Source organism: Trichosurus vulpecula, chromosome 6 (genome assembly GCF_011100635.1).
Source record: "Trichosurus vulpecula isolate mTriVul1 chromosome 6, mTriVul1.pri, whole genome shotgun sequence".
Classification (NCBI taxonomy): domain Eukaryota; kingdom Metazoa; phylum Chordata; class Mammalia; order Diprotodontia; family Phalangeridae; genus Trichosurus; species Trichosurus vulpecula.
Genome location: NC_050578.1, coordinates 130701602 through 130728337, shown reverse-complemented (window position 1 = coordinate 130728337; position 26736 = coordinate 130701602). Strand labels below are relative to the sequence as shown.

Sequence of the window (26736 nt, the reverse complement as noted above, 5' to 3'; positions counted from 1 at the left end):
TTTTCAAATAATAAAACCTTAATTTGGTGGTACCCAGCTAACCAGAAACTTCAAGCAGACATTTTTTTTGTATTCACTTTTAGAAGGAAGTGACAAATGATAAGAAAACAAGCTAATAGTAAGGGTTTAGTAAAAATCATATGATTTTGTTCAGAATATGTTCTGGGTCCAGTAAAGACCCAGCCCAGTCTCTTACATCTTTTACATTTTTATTACAGGAATATACAATGAAATTTCATGTTCTGGTACTGCAAAGGATTCTTAGTCATCAAAGAAATAATGAGTTGTGTTCACTGTGTTGTACTTAATAAAGTAGGAAAATTGACCATTTTAGAAGATTTTCAACAAAGAATTCAAAAAGCTGTTAGCTAAACAGATAGTTCAATTGAAACCAGAACTGTTCATTTTTGAGGTCTTCTAGTTAATTAAGGTTTTGCTACAACTGCATTCATTGTAATGGTATTTTGCCTGTATTGTTATAGAGATACAGTACATGTAGTTCATTTTTTTAAAAACCTAAAATAACAATTATAACTATGACTTTCATGTATATTCTGGCAAGCTATCCAATAGTTTTTTTTTTCTGGATGGATGAAAACCAAATAGTTTGTGATTATATTGTTTCAAATGAGATTGAACTGACTTTGTAATAAGAAAGGGCAACTGCTTTATTTCATAAAATGAATTCATTTTGCAAGTTATCACACAAGGTAATCTATTTAAACCCTTTATCAGGATATGGACTATATCCCAAGTGGAATAGTCAACACTTTAGCAAACAGTTAGAAGCAATATAACATAATAAAAAGAGCACAAAATTTGTAGCCAAAGGACCCAAATTTGAAACTCAAAGTTGCTACTTATTACTTTTGTGAGGTTGGCAAATCACTTTACCTTTCTAGGTTTTAGTTTACTCCTCTGTAAAAATGAAGGGCAATTGGTACTAAAGCACCCCTAAGGTCCTTTCCAGTTCTAAGTCCTGTGAGTTTCAAAATTATTTTTGAATTATTTTTAAATTTAGATCTTTTATATGTCGCAAGAGTAGCCTGTTCATTTAACAGATGAGAAAATCAATGTACAGAGAAATAGAAAGACATATTAAAGTAATATATTAGGAATGTCATAAATGTGTCCCCAAAGTGTTTTAGATAGCTAACACATGCTGCTTATTTCCATATATTACAATATGGACAACTTGAATTTTTGTGAATAACAGCTATACGATTTTAAAAACATATGGTGAAGTAGTATTATTTTTAGCTCTATGGTTGTGCTTTTATGTGTTGCAGTCTATTAATAGGTTGTAATACTGAATATTTTAATTTGTCTACCCTTGCTAGCCAAATAAGCAAATAAGTAGAAATTTTAAAAGTATAATATTTAAAATAAAATTTTAACATTAAAAACTCATTAAGTTCATTAAGTAAACGTATTCAAATGTATGGTTTATGCAAGAGAGTATATTTTAAAATGGGATTTTTGTCCCTTAATAAAAACACATATTGGTATGGGTGAACAAATTCAGGCCTTGAACTATGTATGCTTAAATTTGTGTTCTTATCACACATGGGGAATTTTATGTTTAATCAAAGGTGGTTTAGCAGTAAAGGACTTTATATGACCTGCATGCTTTAATCTACAGGGAATTGTTGACCTAGAGCCCAGTTTTTGATGTAATCCAGTTTCTATAGTAAGTGACTCGAGTATAGACTCCAGGCTTATTTGGAAGAGCACATTCATCTCCCCAGCTCACGATTCCAACAAGAAACCAGATGCCTCTAGAATCTGAACTAACCAGTGGTCCACCTGAGTCACCCTAGAAAGAAAAGTAACACAAGTATTATAATTCATTATATGTTCTATTCCTTTTACTAAGACAATAGGAAATGGAGGGATAAGAGTAAGGAAAGAACTAGCTACATCAGTAACATAATGAATTCCTAACTTATGTGTTTTTCTGTATCTATAGAATTTTTCAAAACAACTTTTTCAAATTTAGAGGTTCCAAGATATGTCTTAAAATAAAATAACAGAATCAAAGACCTTAAAATTTGAAGGTAACTTAGCTGCCTATCTGTTCCGACTTATACTCAAACTCAACCCCTACTGTAACAATAATTTTAATCTGTTGTATTGATGTTCACAAAACCAGCAAGGAATGTGCAGGTTTTCAACCCGCTAGTATTCTATTATAACAAAAACCATTTTTTGGGAAAATTACACTGTAGAAATCTGCTCATTTTTACATATGATCATTACATTGCAAAAGGCACAAGGCATTAACATGAGCTTATAATATCCCAAGCTAACGTAATCTTTTAAACAGTGGAGGGCTTGTGAGGCTTCTGACATGGCCAGAGAAAAATTACTGGTTTCCTTTTCCCTGTGGCTCTTGTGAGTCTTCAGGAGATATACCTGAAAAACAATTCCATTGCTGCCTTATTACATATGCTTCTAGTAATTCTCTTGCTGTCAAGTAACTGTAAGACAGACCTTCTTAACGTTTTGAGGGGAAGAGGTCTTGGACTCCTTTGGCAGTGCAGTAAAGCTTATGGACCTTTCTCAGAATGATATTAAGTGCGTAAAATAAATACATAAGATTATAGAGAAAATCAATATCATTGAAATATAGTTAATAATTTTTTTATAAGTTCGTGGACCCTAGGTTAAGAACCTCAGATCTAGGAGGACCTCTTTGCAACTGATTAACAAAGACCACAAGACTTTTAATTAGGCAAGGTACCTAATAAATGGAGATTGAGGTGCATTAGAACTGGTCTTCAGGAGAGGAACTGCCTTGCCCTGGTCTGAAGCCATGCTTTTTCAGTGGCAAAGGCTCCTTTTACCCTGACTTATTTCCCCATACCATCTGAGCACACCTGGGTGACATAACCCCCTTCAGAGGAATTCTGTATTCTCCCAGAAACTTACAAAGCATGATTCCTTGTATATGGACTTGAAGGAGCAGATTCCAAAGGAACCAGATTTATGCATAAGACATTGGTATTCTATCTGTGGCAAACCACACTGTTTGAGCCGACCTACTTGTCCTACTGAAGCAGGGATGAGTGGCCAGGCTTGATTATTACTGTGAGGTACTACCCACACTGGTTTTTATAGACTTTATGGAGGTAAGCCATAATAATAATTGACATTTATCATAACTTTAAAGTTTTCAGAGTACTTAATGTATGTGTATATGATCTCACTTGAGCCTTGCAAAAACCCTGTAAGGTAGATATTATAGATATTATCATCCTCTTTTTAATGAAGAGGAAATGGTGGCTCAGAAAAGTTGTTACTTGGTGATGATCATACAGCTTGTGAGTGGTTGAGGAAGGATTGAAACTCTACTCTTTCTTATTCCAAGTTTGGCACTCTATTTACTATACCACATTGCCTCTCTGTAAGCAACAGTTGATAACAGCTACGTGTTTATTTCTCTTATCCTTATGCCATCTCATGCCTATAGATCCTTTCCCTATCCTAGTGGGATTACTAGCTCTTCCCACTGTTTCTCCTGTTTTTGTATGGATTTTTGCTAAGTTTGCATTGTTACTTTTCCTGCCAAATAACCCATGGATCTGCCTCAGAGAATATGCATCATTAATAGAGATGCCAGATATCTATCCATGTCTACTTAAGACCTTATATGAAATTGACCCTATTACTTCAATCATACTATAGGAATGTACCTTAGTTTGGCTCTTTTGTTCTTAGCAAAGACTTTTTTTCTTCCACTCCCTTCCTTTCCCTTCCCTTTCTTCTATTTCCCCTTCCTTTTCTTCTTCCCCTTCCTTTTCCTCTTTCCCTTTTTCCCTTTTCCCTTTCTTCCTTTTGCTTTCTCTTCCTTTTCTTATTCACAAAAGTAAAAATAAGCCAAAATCAGCATCCAGATTAAAGTGTTATTAGTCTTATGAGTTTTCATCTAAGTGTGGATGGAGATAGTTAGTAGAAGGGTTGAGATGTTGTCCCTTTAATAATTCTTTAGAGTACACCATTTGTTTTTAGCCTCACAATAATGTCAACTCAAATTATGTTCCATCTACAAATTAGCTGAATTCAACTGAGATAAGTGCAGTCAACTATCTGAAGTGATAGTGTCTAGCAATCAATGTTTTATAAATAACTGGCATAGAATTGTGATTGCTGTAGCAGAGATTTGATATGGCAAGAACTTTGAGTCATTTTGGGATAGAATCTGTCACATTCAAGATGTTATTCCCTGGCCCGAACTCACAAAATCAATTTTGAACCTTGATCAAGGCCTAGCCAAAAATCATTCAAAATTCAGTAATTGGCATTTTATCCCAAGTAGCTTGGAAACTGTTATATTTTTATATAATTAAAATACTTTATAAGCAATTTCAGGCTACAGATATACCCTTTAACCAGTGTTTTAATATAAGCAATTCTGTATGTGCCTAGGTGCGAATAGGATAATAGGATACCTCCTGAAACAACAATTTTAAATATGATTTTCCCACAGAATGCATATTTTATGTGTGGGGTAATTCATGTTGAAGACTTGTCAATAAATCGACAGGCATTTGTAAAGTGCCTAGTATATGCTGAACTCTGAGGATACAGTGATAAAAGTACAACAGTCTTTGAGCTTGAAGAGTAGTCCCTTCACTTGGAGAAGATGAATTTGGCAGAACTGCAAAGAATGGATTAGAACTTATGAATAGATTGCATTTCTCATGGCCTTCCATTAGTATCCATTAACTGGAAAAAACTTCGTAGACCATCTAGTCCAACCCTTTCATTTTATAAATAAGGAAAGGGAGGTTCAGGGAAGTTAAATACCTTGATAAGGTCACACAAGTAAGTAGCAGAGGCTGGATTTAACCCAGGTCTTTTGCCTCCAGATTCAGCGTTCTTTCCACTATACCACACTGCTTCCCATAGCCATTTCAAAACACAGGCTAACCAGGATCCCTCATACCTAGAAAGGGGGTGGTAGTGAGAGAGGTCTTTTATCAGTAAGACTTCCACCAGAGTTGACAAATATAATCTGGGATCTGTAGGGAGAGTTGCTTCAGGGCAATACCTTTCATGCTCTTCTAAGCTTATAGAACAAGATATGTTGTCTGTATGTCAGGAAGACAGTACAAAAGACCTCCTGCTGTATTCTTACTCTGAAAAATGAGCCCTATAAGAAGATTAAGATCCAAGATAAAAGCATGATGGTGGAAATGGACTTCTTGACTCCTGTCACAGAAAAGGTTTCTTTGTCAGAGTGTGCAAAATTCTTTTCTGTTGATGACATTCTTAATAACTAGTAAGCACTTGGTGCCTCAGTGCCATCTGTTATTTATGTGATTAAGGTAGTTTATGTTAATTGGTAGCTTAAATCATTGAAATGTATTAACCTAAACTCAGAAGTCACTAACTGCTTGACATTCTGGAAAGTATCCTCATGCTGATGAATTCAATGCTATGGAATGTGTTTCCTGCTCCTACCCTGTGCTGAAACGCCAACATGGTTATGGGTGGGCCCCACTATGATCTCTCCTGACTTAGCTGTACTCATCAGGCCATGGACTTATACATTTTTGCTATCCCAGAATAATGCCTTCTGGACCTCAAAGATATGGCATAATGGGATGATATCAAGAAAATGCCTCTACCAATTCTAGGATGTATTGTGTGTGCTGGATCTCATGTCTTTTTCTTGGGCACATACCTTTATAGGTCCAGAAATATTGGAGGTGCCTCCTCTTCTTCCTTGAGTCAGAGATATCCTAGACAATGGATTTTCTCTTCTGCCCATCCAGGATTAGAGGTGGTTGAAGACTCAGATGGTACAGTTTGCTTGCTATTTCTAAAAATTATTCCAGTCATTTTCACTGACTGTCCTTCATGTATGGAATGTTCTCCTTCCTCATCTCTGCCTCCTGGCTTCCCTCAAGTCTCAGTTAAAATCCCAAGAACTACAGGAAGCCTTTGTCAATCCCTCTTCTTTTTAGAGCCTTCCTTCTGTTGATTGTTTCCATTTTCTCCTGTGTATAGCTTGTTTTCACAGTCTTTTGCATGTTTTTTCCCCCATTAGATTGTGACCTCTTTGAGGGAAACTGCTATCATTTGCCCTCTTTGTATCTGCAGTGCTTAGCACAATCCCTGGCATATAGAAGTTGCCTAATCAATGTTTATTGACAGATTGACTATAGTTTAGGGTTGAATGTAACAAAAATTTGTGGAACATAGGGAGGATATGTAGTGAGAATGGTGGTTCTAGCTGGTAGGCTGCAGGATTGGATACCTGTGTAATGGGGATAGGAAATCTTTGCCAATTTTAGGGAAGATCTATTGGTGTGGATGTCAGGACAAGAGTGCTAGACTTGAACTGTTATATTCAAATGCTTCCTGGCAATATGATGTTCATTGACCCATTTTTGTCACTTTGGATACTTATTGTGTGGGCTATATATCATCCTACATAGGATTTAATTTTGTCAGATGGTCATCAACCCTGCTGTATGAGTACTAGGGGCAAAACATGAATGGGAAGTTTGTGTAGAAGAGTATGCTCTGGCTAGATGATTGGACTGGCTTATTTTAAAAAAATTCTTCCTAGTATGAAGTACAACATCAGTGATACTATTACAGAGTTAATTAAGTTCGTGCTTTCCATCCGTCTGACTGAATGGAATATGCTATTGAATATGCTACGAATTCTTACCTAAAGGGCATGAATGTTGCAATCCAGAAGTATGGGAAAAATTGGGTCCCTTTGTTATATATGACATTAAAGTTAGGCTGGATAGCTGCAAGATTTTCTTCAGAAATAGGTGGGTTGTGTTGGCTGTCATGGGGGATCCAACATGGGAGACAAAGTTAGGTAATTTAGTCAGGATGTCTACTGCCAAGATGGCATCACATCCCTTACAATGATGATGAAAGTTGACATTATTGCTACCCACTGATGGATGGCAGTAGGCATAGATTACAGAAGGCATTCTGAATGCTGCACTGGGGTTTGGCCTAAAATACTTTCATACCGGGCAGCATGTCCTCATCATGCCTACCAGAAGTTATGGCCAACTGTGTGCATTATGTTGAATAGGTTCCTGAGGCCTGCCCCAGGTTATTGTAAAAGAAATATACCTAGAGGGGCACATAAACATAAAGGCAGAATACCTTTAAGATTGGCCTTACATTGGGTTTAGGCATCATGACTAATTGGAGAGTGAACAAGTTGTGTCTATGGGACATCCAGTTCAAAATGTGTAATACAACAAGAAGTGTTTATGGGACATCCAGTTCAAGATGTTTAATAGTCAGGAGAGAAGTTGAGGCTGTAAAAATTGATCTGGGAATCATCTGAATAGACATTATAATTGAGTCTGTGGGAGACAAAATTAGGAAGAAAATACTATAGAGGGAAAAATGAAGAGTCTCCAAAGAAGACTAAGGAATGGCTACACAAGTAGGAGGTGAATCAGGAGGTGAATCATAAAAACCTAGAGAGAAGAGAATATCAAGCGGAAGAGGGTGATCAACAGTGTTAAACCCTGCAGAAAGGTCAAGAATGCTGGGATGAGAATTAAAAAAAGACCACTAGATCCGAATCTAATGAGAGACACTGGTAACTTTGGAGAGATCAGTTTTCAATTGAGTGAGAACTTTAGAAAGCCAGGTTTCAGAGAATTAATAAAATGGTGATAGGAAAGGAAGTGGAGGTACTTTTGTAGATGTTTTTCATGGGGAATTTAGCCATGAAAAGGAGAAGAGCTATAACATGACAGATAGTAGGCATGAACAGATCAAATAAGGATCCTTAAGGATGGGAGAGACATGGGAATGTTTTTAGACAGCCATGAAACTGCTAGGAAGACGGTGAGAGATTGAAGATTAAAAGTAGACTAGGGATGATAGAGGCTACAGTTTGCCGGAGGAGACAGGACAGAATGGAGCCACACGCATACAGAAGGAGTTGTCTTGGCAAAGGCCACCTCTTCATGTGAGATAGGTGATGGAGGAGATAGTGGCAGAAGGCACCTGGATGATATGAAATGAGGACGTAGGGAAAAGAGGGAGTTCTTGGTGAATTACTAATTCAATTCAGTTATTTTTTTCCAGTGGAACATGAAGCAAGTTTCTCAGCTGAAAGGATAGAGGTAGGGGGAATTATGGAAGACTTGAGGAGGGATGAAAAGGTATAGAATAGTTGCTATAGTGAGTGCTATAGTGAATCAGGGAGGTATAAAAAACTTCTTGATTCAGGAAGGGCTCAGTTGAAATTGTATAAAAAATTTGTAGTGGACCCAGATAGCATGGTTTCATGATTTTCTCCAGCTTTGTTCAGTACCATGTGAATAGTGGCTAAGGTAGGGGAGGGTAGGAGCAGTCCAAGGCTAAGCCATAGTAGGAAAAGATTGGTAATAAGATTCAGGGGCAAGGGACTAGAGAGTAGAGAAGAGTATAGAATTGAACTTGTTCACCAAGGGGTCAAAAAGGGAAAGGGAAGAGTATGTACCTAGGGTAGGGGTGATGTGTGAGAAAGTACTGAGAGATGGAGGGATTGGAAGGTCATGGTGGAGAATGGAGAATTGGGTTAAGAATGGTGAGGCAAAGGGAAAGATGGAATGATGAAAGACTATGATCAGATAAAGGAATTTCAGAATTCAGGAACATGGAAATGGAAAACTTGTAAATGATGACAAGATCAAGGATATAATCATCTCTTTTTGTATCTGTGGGAATTTTTCCAAATTATTTTCCAGAATGGTTTGATCAATCTGTATCACAGTTATAGCCCTCCCTACATTGACTATTGGAATCTTATTTTCAAGCCATACAGAATAACAATATTGCATAAAATACTGCAATAATTGCAATCTGTTGCCAAGACCTGTCAATTTTACCTTTGTAACATCTCATACATCTGACACTACCACTATGCTGGTGCAGGCCCTCACCTTTAGTGCCTGAACTATTGCATTAGTCTATTGGTTTGTCTCCTTGCCACAAGTCCCTTTCCACTCCAGTCTATCCTCTACTTAGCTATGGTCATGTAATACCTTCTCCACCCCCAACTCAATAAACTCTACTGGCCCCTATCACTTCCAGGATCAAATATAAAATCCTTTTTGGTGTTCAAAGCTCTTCATAACCTGGCCTCCCCTGCTGCCTTTCTAGTCTTCTTATACCTTACACTCCACTGCCTCCATGTACTCTGTGATCTACTGACACTGACCTCCTTGCTGTTCCTTGCACAAGAAATCCTGTCTCTTGATTCCATGAATTTTCTTTGGCTGTCCCTTATGCCAGGAATTCTCTCCCTCTTCACCTCTTCCTCCTGTTCTTCCTTGGCTTCCTTCAAGCCTCAATTAAAATCTTACCTCCAACAGGAAGCCTTTCCTCATCCCCCTTAGTTCTACTGAATTCCCTCTGCTCATTATTTCTAATTTACATTGTACATAGTTTGTATGTTGTCAACCCCATTATGCTGTAAATTCCATAACAGCAGGAACTATCTTTTGCCTTTACTAATATTTTCAAGACTTAGCACTGTGCCTGGCACACAGTCATGGATTCGTTAATGTTTATTGGCTGATTGCTCACTTGGCCTCATTAGTGCTTTAATTGATAGATAGTAATGTATATTGGTGGTTTTGCTATTCATGGAATGTCTAAGTATTTTAAAATATGTGTTGAGTAAATAATTCCACTTGTCATTTTGTTCATATTATTAACTTTTTGGCATTCCGCCCCCCCCCAGAATGCTTAAAAGAAAGCTTCCTTCAGTCTATGTTCTATTGAGATTACAAAATCAGCCAAGTCAGGATGAAATTGAGCTCTTATTGTATTGTAAAATATGCTGAGTTTTCATTTCTCTGCAAGTAATAATGGCTTTCAAAACTGTCCTTGAGTGATGTTGTTATTGTATAATCCTGGTTCTGCTTGCTTCACATCAATTCAGGCAAGTCAGCTCTTCCATCATTTCTTATGGCAGGATGGTATTCTGTCAAATTCATGTAGCATAATTTGTTCAACTATTTCCAAATTGATGGGACCCCCCCCTTAGGTAAGTTGAAGACTATCTTTTTAACACAACTAGGTAGTCTGCTAGTTATATCTCATTTGTTTGCAATGCTCTATTTTTCTTCTGTCCCTTTTGGACCTGTTTCTAGGGACAGGAAACAGGAAGTAGTCTCAACTGACGCTGTTCAAATAAAGCAATGTTAAACTAGATCTGACTAAGACTCTCTCCTGACTCTATGAACTGATTGTCCCCATCATCCCCTTTGCTTGGGATTCTTTTCCTTCTCATCTCCGCTTCTTTGCTTCCCTGGTTTTCTTCAAGTCTCAGCTTCTGCAAGAGGCCTTTTCTGATCATCATTAGAGCTAGTGCTTTTCCCCTGGTGATCATTATCTTGTATTTATCTTGTTTGTACATAGTTGTTTGCAAGTTGTCTTTTTCATTAGAATGTGAGATTCTTCAGAGCAGGGACTATTTTGCCCTTTTTTCGGTATCTGCAGCACTTACCACAATGCCTTGCACATAGTAGGCACTTAATAAATGCTTATTGACTTGAATTGCCTTGACATAGCTTTATCATCACTTATTTCCCCGTCCTAGTAAATGCTATTTGGGAGCACTTCAGCAGTCAGGCCACAGCCACAAACTTAGACAGGCACAGACATTCATGAGCACCTCCTACATACCACAGTGACGGGAATGAAAATTACTTCCAAAACCGCTATTATGCTGCTGTCACTGTAGTCATGTGCCTCCCAGAGTCCACCAATCCTTCCCCCACAAACATTCCTTATGGACTACAACTTTCTTGCCTCTTCATCTTTCTGTTGTCATATTATTCTCTTTATATCAATCTTTCTCACTATCAAATAATAATTACTCTTTGCCTCTGTTACAACTTGGATGTCCTCTTCCTTTCTACTTAACAGCGTTCCTTAATGCCTATGATCAATTCCTCAATCAGCTGATGAGAAACAGAAGTTCAGAGAAGTTAAGCTATTTACCTAAAGTCACTCAGGTAATAAATAGAAGAGTCAATATTTGAACCAAGATCCTTTCCAGATTTCAAATCCAATACTTTCCCCACAATACTATGATGCCTCTTTATCAATTGAGAAGCTAAAAGATGTCTTTTAGCTTCTCAATGTCCTGGCATTCCATTAAAGAGCGGCATTCAGGGCAAGGCAAGCAATGGATAGCCTGAGTGTAACCATGTAAAATTAAATAACCTAGAGGAAGACCTCCAGCAAGGTAATTGGTCCTCTAAGCAGAACTCCTTGGATAAGATGAACAAAAGTTAAATAGGATGAGTGAACTTGTCTGGGTTATGGTCCACACTGTTGTTTTTATCAATGAGATCAAGGTTCCATTGAATTATTGAAGTGTATTAAGGCAAGTAGGAACAGGCATAAATAGAGGAAGACTTTGAAGATATGAAGACCTGAGTTTCTTCCTTTGAAATATGGAAGTTGAACTACTTGATCTTTACGGTACCCATTTTCCAGACATAAATCTATGATTCTATGATCCCTATGCACTAATACCCAAGATTAATGTAGTTTAACCAAACCCAAACTTGGAAAACATGCTTTATCATCTATAAAATGGGGTTAGATCTTTAAGGACCTTTCTAATGCTAAAATTCTATGATTCTATGGATCCTAGAAAAAAAAAGAATCTTTATGAAGTATTGAAAAATTCTAGGAGCACCAGAAATTTGAACTGAAAGGAGTGACCCTTGATGACATGGGCAGTAGCTCTGTTAATCAACTGTTGGTAAATTGGGATCACATGGAATCTTGCTCAGATCTTCCTTTCAGCAAGAATATGAAGTTGATTGGAGCCCATGGCATGAGTGCCACCAAAGCTTTAGTACCAACATAATTGGTGTAGTCTAAGCTTTTTATTTTCTGTCTTGGAGCACAAGGTATCTTTCTAGCTTTCAGTTGAATTGATACAAAGGTAAGGTCAAGAGAGGATGACTTTCATTTCTCATTTTAATTTTAATTTAATTTTAATCAGAGAACACCCTAGTAGGAAAGGCAGTCTCATGTGATGTATATCATTTAGGACTCTGAGTCAGAAAGACAGGGATTCACATCCTGCCTCAAATGCTTACTAGATGGGCAACCCAGGGCAAAGCCATTCTAGACTTCACTTTTTTCACCTGTAAAATGACCCCTAAGGTTCCTTCCAACTCTAAATCTATGATCCTGTGTTTCTAGTAAATTTATTGTCCTCAGAGAACACCACAGTAAATTTTTGGTTGTCATGCTGTTCTAACAATAGTACTGCCCAAGACAACGATTCCTAGTGATGGGAACCAGTCCTTTCAAAAGATTTTTATACCACCCCTCCCTTTGAGATGATGAGTAGAAATTTTTCTGTGAGTTGTATTCAGCAGTATTGAAAAGGGCATAACTGTAATATTGAAGAATGAATAGTGACTTCAACAACCTTGGCAATTATTATGAGAAAATATTAAGGTTGGATGCTTTACTCACATTATAATGGGAATTGACTTTCACTGACTGGGAAGACTTTTGGACATAGACTCAACAGAAAATTTGGTATATATCTCACCTCTGATGGTTACAAGCTGTGTGACTACGTGCTTTGCAAACCCTAAAGTGTTATACGTGTCAGCTAACATTGTTATCACAGTGTGGCACAGTGGATAGAAAGTTGACTCCCAAACCAGGGAGACCTAGGTTCAAGTCTTGCCCTGATACATAATAGCTCTGTGACTTTGGCCAAGTTCCTTAAACTCTCAGTGTTCAATGCAACTCTCTAAGATGCTAAGTTGCAGAGAAGCTGCTATCCTGCATTGTTAAGGGAGTTTTGTTATATGGAAGTTTACTACATGAAGTCAAGGTCTTCATTTTACAAAGTAACAAATAGTAAACAGCATCCCTGAGATTTGAACCTATGTCCTCTCACTCCAAAGCCAGTACTCTCTGTTATCTCAGACACTTGCCTCATTAACACCTAGCATGGCTTGAATCTCAGTAAGCTATGCAAAAAGGCAGCACAACCTCTGCCAGTTGGTCCTTATGAAACTAGTGTAGTGGTTGTCTTCTCTGCCTTGACAATGCAGACAGACATAGTCTCTCTCAGAATCCCCATTGAGTCAGATCAATGACATGTGGTTTCCCTAAGGACACAGATAAGACTGGACTGTTGAAAAGCCAGGGTGGAGCTCCACACGTTGTTTGAAGGACATCAAGGAGATGCAAATGGACATTTGACAAGTACAAGGAAGATGCCCAGAGATGTGTTAATTCATAGGACACTACTTTGACAAAGAGTCTCTAGATTCAGTGCATAATTACTAGAAGCCAGGAGTCAGACACTTTAGACACAATAACTAACTGTGAGGAAACCCTCAAATTTTTACTTGTAGGACAACTACTTACCAAGTAGTAATTATCATATTTAATCAATATAACTGAATTATGGTGTTCTCTGTGAACATTTGCCATCTAGAGCTATTTCTGCTACAACAGTATCTCAGATATTAATAATTTCTGCCACTTTCTAATGTTCCTAGTTAGCATTTTATTTTAGAACATTATAAACATCATGTCTACGTTTTAAATTTCATTCAAATAAGAAGCGTCACTGGAGAGGTTACATCTTGAATTCCACATACTAGGAAATACTACAACGTATCATCCACAAAATATCCTAAACTATAGTGCTGAGTACTAATAGTAGTGCAGCTTTCCAACAAAAAGAGTACAGTTATCCCTTCCATATTGTGACTTTCCCCATTGTGGTTTTGCTATATCATGGATTGGTATAAGAAATTAAATGGGAGTTTTGGGAATTATGCAGAAGCTGCAGATGACATATGAAGGCCAACAGATTATACAGAAAAAAGCTTAGGAACTCAGAAATGCACAAAATATATGTATGGTATTTTATAATATCAGCCCAAATTTTATAATAAGGTACTATAAACACCCCATAAAAGAAATAGGAAAAACAATTGTAGTATGCCACAAGATTCTGCCCTGGGCTCTCTTGTCTTCTCTCTCTCTATACCACTTCACTTAGCGATCTCATCAGCTCCCAAGAATTTAATTACCACTTCTATGCTGATGATTTTCAAATTCACCTACTCAGCCCTAGCTCTCTGCCGACCTCCAATCTCGCATTTCTGACTGTCTTTTAGACACCTCAAATATGATGACCAGTGGACATCTTAAGCTGAACATGTCCAAAACAGAATTTATCTTTCCCCCTAAAACTTTCCTCTTTCCTATTGCTGTAGAGGGCAACACCATCTTCCCAGATCCTCAGGTGTGCAATCTAGCTGTCATCCCCATATCCAATCTGTTGCCAAGGCCTACTGATTTCATCTTTGCAACATCTCTTGAATGCATTCCTTTCTCTCCTCTGATAGTGCCACACCTGGTGCAGGTGACCTCATCACCTCACACCTGGACTGGCCTATTGATTTCATCTTTGCAACATCTCTTGAATGCATTCCCTTCTCTCCTCTGATAGTGCTACCACCCTGGTGCAGGTGACCTCATCACCTTACACCTGGACTATTACAATAGCCTGCTGATGGATCTGCCTGCCTCAAGTCTCTCTCCCTAGTCCAATCCAACCTCCATTCAGTCATCAAAGTCATTTTCCCAAAGCAGTTTCAACCATGCCATTTTGGCTGTGTCAACCCCCGCTCCTCCACACCTCAATTTACTCCAGTGTCTATCAGTTGCCTCTAGGATTTAATAAAAAAACCAGTCTTTCTATTTGGCATTCATAACCTATCCCCCTTCTACCTTCCAAACCTTCTTATACCTTACTCCCTACCAAGACCCCTTTAATCCAGTGATACTGGTCTGGAATGTCACATGTCTAGAATGATACATGTCCGAAATGCCCTCCCTTCTCATATCAATTTACTGGATCCCCTGGCTTCCTTTAAGTCCCAGCTAAAATTTAATATTCTACATGAAACCTTCCCAATCTCTCTTAATTTTCCCTCACTAATTTGATCCCTATTTATACTGCATATATTTGTCTATACACATTTGCTTGTTTGTTGTCATTAGTGAGCTACTTGAGAGCATGGACCATTTTTTGCCTCTTTTTGTATCTCCAGCACTCAGCACATAGTGCCTCTTACATAGTAGGTGCTTAATAAATGTTTGTTGACTGACTGACTTGAGCTATCATGTCCTTCCTAAGTATTCTTTTCTCTAGGCTAAGCATCCCTAGTTCTTTTATCCTGTCCTTGTATGTCTTTAGTCCTGTCATCAACCTGGTTATCTCTCTTTGGGTGAGTCCCAGTTTGTCATTGTCATTTCTAAAATCTGCATATTAAAACAAAGCATGAGATCTGCCCAGAGCAGCAGAGTATACCAGGATTCTCCCCTCTCTTTCTAGATACTTTACTTTTCTTATTATAAATTTAGCTTCTTTCCTAAAGTGTCTCAAGAACCCCAGATTTTTTTTTGCATGAACTTTTTCTTTTATTATATGTATCCTGTCCTTTACTTGTTTGGTTGATTTCTTGGTTCAGTGGAAAGACCACCGGGCAGTCAGAGGACTCACTTCAAATCCTTCCTCTAATGTTTACTATCTATGTGACTTAACAGGTAATGTCAGACCAACCTTATTTCCTCTTCTGATGGGTTAATTATACTGGCAGATCGGGAGAGTGCCATAACCAGTTTACTTAGAATTTAGAAAGACATTTGACAAAGTCTCAGATGATTTTTTTTTTGTGGACAATGTGAAGAAATGTGTATTGGGTAGATTTAGAACTCCCTAGGATAGCCGTATCCAAAGAGCAGTCATTCATTATCAGCTAGATGTCAACTTGGAAGAAGGTCCCTAGTAGAGTATTCTGGACATCTGTGCATGACTCTGTGCTATTTAACATTTTATCAGTATCTTGTTTAGCAGGTAAGACAGAGCTTGGAGGGGGTAGCTAACACATTGGATGAGAGGATAAGTGTCCAAAAAGGTCTTGACAGGCTATAATATAGAGCTTAATAAAATAAGATGAAATTTAATAGGAACATATGTAATATCTTATATTTAGAGTAAAAACCCAACTTCTCAGGTGAGTGCCATGGTGGAATAACACCTTGTCTGAAAAATGTGTAGATTTTAGTGGACTGTACTCAATGTGTCAGTAGTGTGATATGCCACTAAAAAAGCTACTGTACTCTTAGGTTGTATTGAAAGGAATAGTATCCAGAACTAAGGAGTTGATTGTCCTTCTGTGGTCTATCCTGGTCAGCCAACATCCATTGAAAAATTGGAGGCTATTGAGAGGGTGATAATCAGAATGGTGAAGAGTCTTGAGTTCATGCCATTGGAAGATCAGTTGAAGAAACTATGTATGTTTAGTCTGGAAAAGAGAATACTTGATGGGAGGGAGACACTTCATAATCATCTCCAAGTATTTGAATCACCCTCATATGGAAGAGCCAAGAGTAACTGCTGAAAATAGCATAAATGTAAAAGTAGGCTTGTTGGAAGGTTAAAACAAAAAACAACTTTTTAACAACTAGAGTTATTTAAAAGTGGAATGGGCTGCCTTGGAAGGTTCCTCCTTACTTCAGGGTCTCCATACAAAGGACCAATTGACCACTTGTCAAGTATATTGTAGAAGATATTCTTACACAAATATAGGTTGGACTGTATGATCTTTGTGAACCTTCCTAACATTGAGAGGTTTGTAATTTTTGTTCTGAAGCTCCTACCTTCCATGAACAACAATGAAGAAAATATTGCCTTCTTTTCTAAAATCTTCATTTCCTTGCTCAGCACTTTATAAATCTTAGCATTATATTCTGAGTTCTTGTGTTGGTACCATTTGGCCCTATGTGAATCATCAGGAGAAGGGAAGTACTTTTCAGTTTTGACAAGCCTTGGATAGCTCTGTTATGTTATAGATGTGCATGCTCCAGGAATGTTCATATCGGATATATAGATGGCTCAATAAGTCTCAGCAGGGAGTCACTAACCTTCACTATTAGTCTGTCCTTCCTTCCTTCCTTCCTGCCTTTCTTTCTTTCTTTCTTTCTTTCCATCTTCAGGTCAGTGAAAAACTCCTCTGACATTCTGTTAGGAGCCATATAGCAATTCTAGTGCTTAGGGAAAAAACTCAAAACATACCTAACCAAATAGAATAGAAAGTACCTTAAATACTTTTGAATACAAATTAAATGGGGGCTAGGCAATAATTGGGACCTTGGGCCATATGACCTAATGAAGGTAGATATCCTAGAACCCTACCTCTTGGGAGGGAACAAAGACTGGGACATTTTTTGTGCTACCACTAGGAGAAGGAGCACACTAAGGAGGAGCTCACTTGAGCTGAGCTCCTCACATGGTCACCACACTACTTCAGACCCTAATCAACTTTCACCCGGACTATAGCAATAGAATGGACACTTACTTGGCCTCCTTTCCTCATGTCTTTGCCTTCTCTAATAATTTCCTCACACAGCTGCCAAAAGGATTTTCTTAAAATGTAGGTCTGACCATGTTATTCTGCTCAATAAACTCTAGTCTCTTTTTTATTTTTAGGATCAAATAGAAGCTTCTCTTTTTGGCTTTTATAGCCCTTCACAACCTGGCCCCAATTTATTTTTCCAGTCTTCTTACACATTACTGTCTTTCACACATTTTACAATCCACTGAAACTGGCCTTCCTATTATTTTTCACACAGGACACTTCATCACTGAACTCTGTGACTTTTCATTGGCTATCTTCCCCACTCCCCCCCATTCCCACTCCTGGAATGCACTCATTCCTTACCTCAGCTTCTTAGAATCCCTAGTCTGTTTAAAGACTTAGCTCAAGCACTACCTTCTCTGTATGATATCTTTTCCTCAGAATTAACTTTGTACTTATTTTGTATGCACACATACATATACATTTACCTATACCTATACCTTATGCCTATACCTATACCTATACATATATATGTGTGTGTGTGTATACACACACACACACACACACACACACACACACACACACACACACATATGTCTCCCTATATTGAATAGAAGTTCTTTGAGTAAAGGGATTATTTTACTCTTGTCTTTGTATTTCCAATATCTTTCAGTTCTTGTCATATAGTAGGTGCTTAATAAATGCCTGTTGATTAATTGATGAGCATACCCTAAAACTATGATGTGTATTGAGCTTCATCCTGGCCTATGATATTATGGACCCTGATTCATGTTGGGGGTGGTGATGTGGCTGAATATAACTGGGATTGATATCAATATAATAATAATTATTATGTTTATTGTTGATTGTGGTTTGATTAGTTCAATGTTAAATATTGCTTGAGGTGTCTTTATTTTTCAAGTCTTTAAAATAGCTGGCCAGTTTAGTTTCACATGGAAAAACTAAAATTTGATAATATGAGGATTCTCAGAAAATGCCATTTTACCATAAGCAAAATATTAATATTGACACCACACAATTTCACGAGCGCATTTACCTACCTGGCAGGCATCTATTCTTCCTGCCAGGAACCCAGCGCACAGCATTCCATCTGTTATGGTACCATCATATACCTCTTTTTTATTGCATGTGGCAGTATCTATAATTCTCATTATTCCTTTTTGGAGAACATCAGGACTTGTTCCTAAAGGAAGAAAATGATACATGTTTTGTTCAAGTAAATGCCAGCCTCTTGTGATAAGATCATGTTGCTTGTTCCCTTCAACATACTTAGAGACATATTCACATTCTATGGACTCTTACGTATTTTAATACATTTTTGTTTTACTCGTTGGTGATAAAGCAAGTCTTGCTTATGAACAAATTCGGGCAATTCTGAGAGACAAGCAATATCTAAAGTATTATGCTGTTTTTATTTCTTAAAGTTTTGGTACTTTACTTGCTTATATTTTATTTACTAAGTGTATTTTTATTTGTTTGTCTCAATAATACTTCTCCAATACGTTAATCATCTGTGATTTCATCAGTGTGAGTACTCCCTCCAGTGACACAAATAGCAGTCATTCTCTTACTTTGTAAATGGTATTTGAAAGTTACCGTAGCTGAATAAAATCTTTTTCCACTCATGATCCCTTAGTGCTTATTAAACTATGGGTTGTGACCCACAGTTTAAGAAGCTCTGAGTTAGATGAGTTGTTCCTTACATGCCAGACATGTAATCCATCACTTGGTCTGTATTCAAAGCTTCTCCAGCTTGGTAGCACATAGTAGGTACTTAATCAGTACTTGTCGGTATATTAATTGTTTGGTAGTACATGTCAGAACTCTATTGGCATAACCTTTGAGAACCCACAGTCACCTCCATCCCACAATGAGGTATAGAAATTGGTCTTTTCTGGAGGATCTTAAAAATGGAGATACATTCATAAAACAAAATCCAAGATCTCTGAAATATGTTTAATGACTGAATTTTGACCTGTCTGATAGTGTGAATGCGATGTTGTGAATATAGTTCTGTGTCTTGACATTAATTATAGGTTTATTTTTTCTATCTACAAAGAAGAAATCATAAAAACAGCTATTTTAATCTTCAAAGTAATCAGAGGGTTAGGATGCATTTACATATTGGGGGCAATTATCTCTCTGCATAAAGAATACATCTCTATAAGGAATTAGAGGCTAGAATATACCTTGTATCCTTTGCTATATCTGGATTGTTACATTGATGATGTGTTTTAATGTAGTAGATTTTAATTTCAAACCAATACAGGTACATTCAACATTCATTACATACTCACACTGCCCTGGGTGTTGAGAGATTTAAAGGTTTACACAAGTTCCAATACCTGCACTTGTAAATGGAGATAAGATGCATACAAGGATGGTTCTACTATGTAATCGTATTTTATTAGGTAGAAAGCAAATAAATGAGCAGGGAGGGGTGGATAACCAAGTGCTAAATAGTAACAGAGGGGAAGATAATGACTTATTGGAGGACCCAGGATAATTTTTTGAAGGAGATGGATTATAAAGCAGAGTTAGAAGTCGGTCAAGTGAAGAGGGGTAGGGAGAACATCTGAGGCATACAAAACTGTGTAAGCAGAAGAAATACAAGTGGAGTACAGGGTCAAGGGACAAAAAATTTAGTTTGGCTAAAGAGTAGGATACTTGGAAGGGAGTAATATGACATAAGGCTGAAAAATTAGGATTGTTCCAGATTGTGGGAGCCTTAACGCCAGCCAGGGAAAGTGGCTTGAACTTTAGTTAGGAGAAAATATGTAGCATGAGGATTTTTGTGGGGAGAAGTGACATGGCCATATCTATGCATTCTTGAACCCTTGGCTGGATCTGATATTCCTTCTAAAGTGGAAACCCACCCATGGCTTCTTATCTTGTTTGATCCTTGTCTGCACCTTTTCACAAATCCTCCATAGAGAATGTTTTCTAGTTCTTTTTGATGGGAACCAATGGAGCTGCCTAGCTCAATTCAATTCAGTAAGCACTTTCTGAGTGCTTACTATATGTCAGGGTCTTCACTAAGCACTGGATACAAAAAGGGAAAAGTGAAATATGCCCTGACCTCAAGAACTTTATGTTCTACTGGAATGGGAGAGAAACATGAGCACTGATAAATATATGCAAAGCATACGGAATAAATACAAAGTAATTTGAGGAGTGGATAACCCTACAAATTGAGGAAATCAGGAAAGGTTTCTTGTAAGGAGTGACATCTGAGTTGTGAATTTAAGGAAACTAGGGATTATAAAATATGTTGAGGAGAGAATGAATTCCAGGAGTAGCAGATACTTTATGCAAAAACACAAAGGTAAGAGGTAAAATATTGTGTATATGGAATAGCCAATATGGCTGAAACTTAAGAATATGTGACTGTGTGAGGGGAGAGTGATGTAAGATCGGTGTGGAAAAATAGGTTGTAGCTACAGTATGAGTTTTCTTACTTTATTCTATGATCAGCCTATTTTCTTTTATAGTAACATGTCCTTGATACTATCTTCTATAATTCTGGCACACAAGGTTAGCAGAGGGTTCTAGCCCATTTATGTTCACTGTAGTCTTTCTCTTGCTCTGGGCCATTTGAAATTTTGAACTTTCTAAAGCCATGATGATTTATGAATTTCAGGAATATGGCATCACTGGGAGAATGCTGATCTTTAAAAAGTGGACTTTTGCAGCAGGTAATAAATTAGGATCATTGAAAGCACTGACTAATTTTATAAATGCAATTCAGCCCACTCTCCTCCTGCTATTAAATTCTGGACCCAGCTCATTGTCCACTTATAGTACCTGTTCAGGATGGATGGATGGACCATCTCAGCAAGCTTTCCATTCCATTTCCAACTGTAGCCATAATTTGAGTCATTGATATTTTTCTTTCATTTGATTCATTGTGCTTTAGTCAATAAAGAATTAGCTTTAAAGCTACGAAGACCTAGGTTCAAGTCTTTCCTCTGACATATACTGGCTGCTTAATCTTGGGCAAGTCAGTGCTCTAGGCCACCCTCTAAGACTATAAGGTGCAGAGAAGGTGCTGAGTTACATTGGTAGAAGGAATTTCCTCACTGAAGTTTTCCATAACCAATGAAATCACAGGCCCAGTCCTTATCCTTGATTTCAAGGAATGTAAGCTTCTTGAGTGTCTCACATTTGCATTCCCAGGACTTAAGACAGTTTCTGGCGCATGATAGGCATTTTAATGAGTTTGATGTTTGTTTAATTTCTGTATGGATTCCTAGACTTCATCTCTTTTGAATGCCTGGATCTTACTGAGAAGGCTCTGGAATGTTCAATCAGCACAATATTATCTACAAAAAAATATCTGGTTGATCTTGCCATCTGTGGGCAATATATTTTTAATTTGGGACTTTGCACAGTCATCCTTTTATTACAATGGCAAATGCCTGTCTCCTTCCTTTTATCTGATATTTATTGATATTCAGAGGAACACTGGACAATGTTATTTCTGTGATTGCATCTATTAAGTCACCTTATATTACCCTTAATGTATGAGAATAGCCTTGTTGCTGGAGAATTTTTCAGAATATACTTGTTCTGTTGAATCAAATTCTTTATTTGGGGTATGTAACATGGCAAGATTTGCTATCTTTCGCAGCTCTCAATTGTGCTTCAGTGAAAATGTAACCTACTATATAAAATTATATTCGTATACCAGTTTCTCAAAGATTTTATGGAGATGAAAAAATGGACACCTCTGGCTTTCAATTCAATTATCCAACAAATGTTTTAAAGCACATACTGTGGCTAACACCCTGTGCTAGCTACTGAGAATAGGTGGGGATAAAAACAGTATCTGCCCCCAAGGGACTTATAATCAACTAATTTTTCCCTCAAAGTTCACCAATAATCTCTTTTAAAGTATTTATATATTTATTAGTTTAAAAATCTTTTTATTGATATCTTTTGATTTTATATCACATTTTCTCAATATACCCACTCTAGTACCCTACACACTCAGATACTTTTGTGACAAAGACCAATGAACTCTTAATTCTTAAGTTTGGTGACCTTTCTCAGCCTTCTTTTTCCTTGTCCTATCTAGCATTTACTACTGTTGACTACCTCCTCCTCCTGTACTACTATCTTTTCTCTTAGCTTCTCTGATACAGCTATTTCCTAGTTCTCTAATGCTTACTGCTGTTTCTCGGTCACTTTTAGTGGTTCATCAATGTCTTTCCACTCCCCACATATAGTGTCCTTCAAGGCTCTGTCCTTGGCCTTCCTATATACTTTTTTCCTTTGGTGTTTCATCTGACTTCAAAGGTTTAATTGACATCTTTGATATGTCCTGTATCTATCATCTAATAATAATAATGACTTGCCTTTATTTAGGGTTTGCAAAGTAGTTTAAAATATTATCTAATTATGTTTATCCTCATGAGAAGAGGAGATATTATTATTTACGTTTTATAGTTGAGGAAACTGAGGCAGACAGAAGTTAAGTGATTTGCCTAAGGTCACAAACTAGTAAGTGTTTTGAAGCTGGATTTGAACTCAGGTCCCTCTTCTCTCCATCTCTCTCTTTCTCTCTGTCTGTCTCTCTTTTTCCATTTTCTCTTAGCTCAAGTTCCTATTTCCAATTGCTCGCTGGACGTCTCTACGTTGAGGTCCTACTAGAGTGCCAAATCCAACCTGTCTAAAACTAAAGTCATCATCTTCTGCTCTAAAACCTGCCCTACTTCCCAAACTCCTTGTTTCTGTTGATGTCACCATTACTTTCAAAATCTCCAAGGCCTGAAACTTTATACTCAGCTCTGACTCTTCTCTCTTTTTATACTCGCATTCAATCAATTATCGAGCCATGTTGATTCTACCTCTATCGTATCTTTCACATCTGTCCCCTTCTTTTCATTCCCATTTCCACAAAGTTAAATAAATTCCTCTGGCTTGGGACTATTGTAATAGCCTGCCAAATGATCTTCCTGCTTTAGGCTTCTTCCTTCTCTAGTCTATTCCTTCATATAGCTGCCCTTCCTAAGGCACAAAGGTGCCCAAAGTATAAAACACAAACTACTTAATCTGACACTTAAAGCTCTTCACTTTGGGGATCCAACCTTCTTTTCCAGCAGTATTTCAATTTACTCTGTTTCATGCTTTTATGTTCCAGCTAAGCCAAATCTCCAGTCGTTCCCTGATCTTCACTTGCTATCTCCTATCTACATACATTAGACCATAAAACAAAACAAGGGGTTTTATGGATGCCTTTTGTTTTTGATATTGGTCATTTCTGGATAAATAGACCAGAAAAAAGGCTCTCTCTCCCCTCAACATTGATCCTTCCCTTTGGAGAGAGAAAAACAAGCAAACAAAAGTAGAGAATGTAGTGTTGACAGCTGAACATGTATGCAATAATCTGCTATACCAGTCCTACTCCAATCACTTGTACAGGTCATATACATTACCCATGCCTGGAGGGCCACATCTCTGCTGCTGAAATCCTTTTTCACTCACAGTCAGTCATCTTACTTCAAACCTTTGGCATCTCAACTATTGCAATAGCCTCCTAATTGGTTTCCCTTCAGTTTTTCCCTTTCTCCAATCCATTCTTCATAGTGCTACCAAATTAATATTCTTAAAGCACAAATTTGACCATGTCACTTCCTTACTCAGGAAGCTCCCTATGACCATGAAGGTAAAAGACAAACTCCTTTATTTAACTTTCGAAGCTCTTTCCCATCGGGCTCCATCCTACCTTTCCGTAATTATTAAACAATCCTTTCATGTATTCTGTGTTCCAGTTGACTGGCTTACTTGTCCCCTGCACAGGGCATTTCATCTCCTTTCACCATGCCTTTGCAGAAGCTGTCCCTTATGCCTGGAATGCACTCACTCTACATATTTGCCTTCTAGGAGAATTAGCTTCCTTCAAAATTCAGGTCACTGCCACCTTTTATACAGGAACTATGCCAATTTCCCCATTTGTTGGTACTATACGACATGGAAATTACTCTGTATTAACTCAGGATATGTTTTGTTTTTAATTATCTGTGTACTACTTGGTTTTTTCCTTAATAGATTATAGTGTCCTTGAGGTCAGATGGTGTTTTAATTTTGTTTTTGCGTTCCTAGAGCCTAGTGTAGAACTGGGCATATGCTAAATGCTTACTTGTAAAACATTTAGTCATCCAACAAAATTTTTTAAGTATCAACTATATTCTAGGTACTAAACTAGTTACTGTAGATACGAAGACAAAACCAAACAGTCTTTCCTTAAGGGGCTCTTATTTTATCTGGAGAAAAGCGTACACACACACACACACACACACACACACACACGACTCTAAAACACATACATATACACACACATACACATGTGACTCTAAAACACATACAGACACATACACATGTGACTCTAAAACACATACATACATACATACACACATACATACACATGTGACTCTAAAACACATACATACTCACATACACATGTGACTCTAAAACACATACACACACATACACACACATACACACGTGACTAAAACGTACATGCACATACATACACACACATACACACATACACATGTGACTCTGAAACACATACACACATGCACACATGTACACATTCATACACACACCCTACACACACATACACATACATGCACATGCACACATACACACATACATACACACATACACATGTGACTCTAAAACACATACACACATGTACACACACATACACACATGCACCCTACACACATGCATACACACATACACACATACACACACAGACACACACACACACCCAACACACACATACATACACACACACGTACACACAGAGACACACATACACACACGCACACACACATATACACACATACACAAACATACACACACACAGACCCACACATACACACACATAAACACACATACACATACATACACATGCACCCTACACACACACACAGACACACATATACACACAGACACACATGCACCCTACACACACACATATACACACACATACACACATGCACACATATACATATACACACATACACACATGCACACATACACACACATACACATACACACATACATACACACATACACACACATACACACACACAATCACAGGTCCAGCTACCCCAACCTTGACTCATACCCCAAATTTAGGCCCCTTTGGACAGGCTTCTTGATATGAGTCTCTCTACATTTAGCTTTGCCGGTCTTGCCCTTATATCTCAAACAAATTGGTCACTAGAACCACACTCAAAGGCTTTCTAGCTTAGCAGCATGTATAAACCTGCCAGAGTTTATGCTCTGCTGGCATAGCCTTTGAGAATCTATAGTCACCCATATATACTCCAATGATGCATTGGTAGAGAAGATTTATGTGTAAGGAAGTTGATTGTGACAGTAGTACGATGAATGGATTAGAAGGACAAGAGTGTGGAAAGACTTGCTAGGAATTTGACAATAGTTCAGGTGCCCAGTAATAAGGATCTGTATGAGGGTGCTGGTGCTAAGAGGAGAGAAAAGAGGAGAGATAGCAGAAATTTTCCAGAGGTATAATCAACAGGACTTGGTAACTGATATGATGTGAAGAGCAGGGGAGACTGAGAGTCAAGAAGCCTGGAATTTATTGGTTCCAGCAATATTTCTGTAGGCCTCTCAACTTCTCATACATGGCTGTTTTTACTATACCAGGAGTCCTTTTTCTGATAGTTCCTCATTTAGAGCTTTTGAGTAAGGATAGAACATTTAAATGCTGGTTCCACATGTAGATGTTATGGGGTAATCCAAGTATCTTGTAATTTGAGAGATAATGTCCAAAGGGAACTTTGCTGAAAAATAGCTTTCCTGCTGGCCAAGGTGCCTGATATGCCTGCCCTTAGACTCATTCTGTTAGGTAAGGCATTGTCAGGAGTTCTTTTATACATGTGATCCTGGGAGGAGTAATGCTATAAGAAGCTCCTATTTTATCAAGAATTAGTTGACTAAATATTAGCCACAAAACTACCGGGGGTTATTCTGAGTTATGGGCAGATGAGGCATTGTTTGGATTAGTACTTGCTTTAGATATGTGGGACAGTGCAGGCCTATGGACAGCTAGAGGTCAGCATGAGGAAATTTGGCCCTGGGGACTTTGGAAATAAGCAAAAGAGATGCAGGGAGAGGGCAGTATACTAAACACTAACTTTCTTATTTCAAAACCTGTTTCTTAGGGCTTACAAAAATAGTTTCTTTGTCATAGAGAACTAGTTAGAATGTTGTAAGGTCAACCATAATAGTAGCAGTCTTTAAAATCTGTGAAGATTTGAAT

The 26736-nt window shown here is 37.7% G+C and overlaps 1 protein-coding gene across 1 annotated transcript in view; it reads right to left on the bottom strand.

Moving 5' to 3' along the window:
• Nucleotides 1–1654: 1654 nt before the first annotated feature.
• LOC118855530 (transmembrane protease serine 11C-like) overlaps nucleotides 1655–26736 on the bottom strand; it is a 119564-nt gene continuing 94482 nt past the window's right edge. Inside the window, exons 8-9 of the mRNA XM_036765654.1 lie at nucleotides 18476–18618; nucleotides 1655–1816 (exon numbers count right to left, since the gene is read on the bottom strand). Coding sequence (XP_036621549.1) covers nucleotides 1655–1816; nucleotides 18476–18618 — 305 coding nt within the window. The remainder of the gene's footprint in view (nucleotides 1817–18475; nucleotides 18619–26736) is intronic.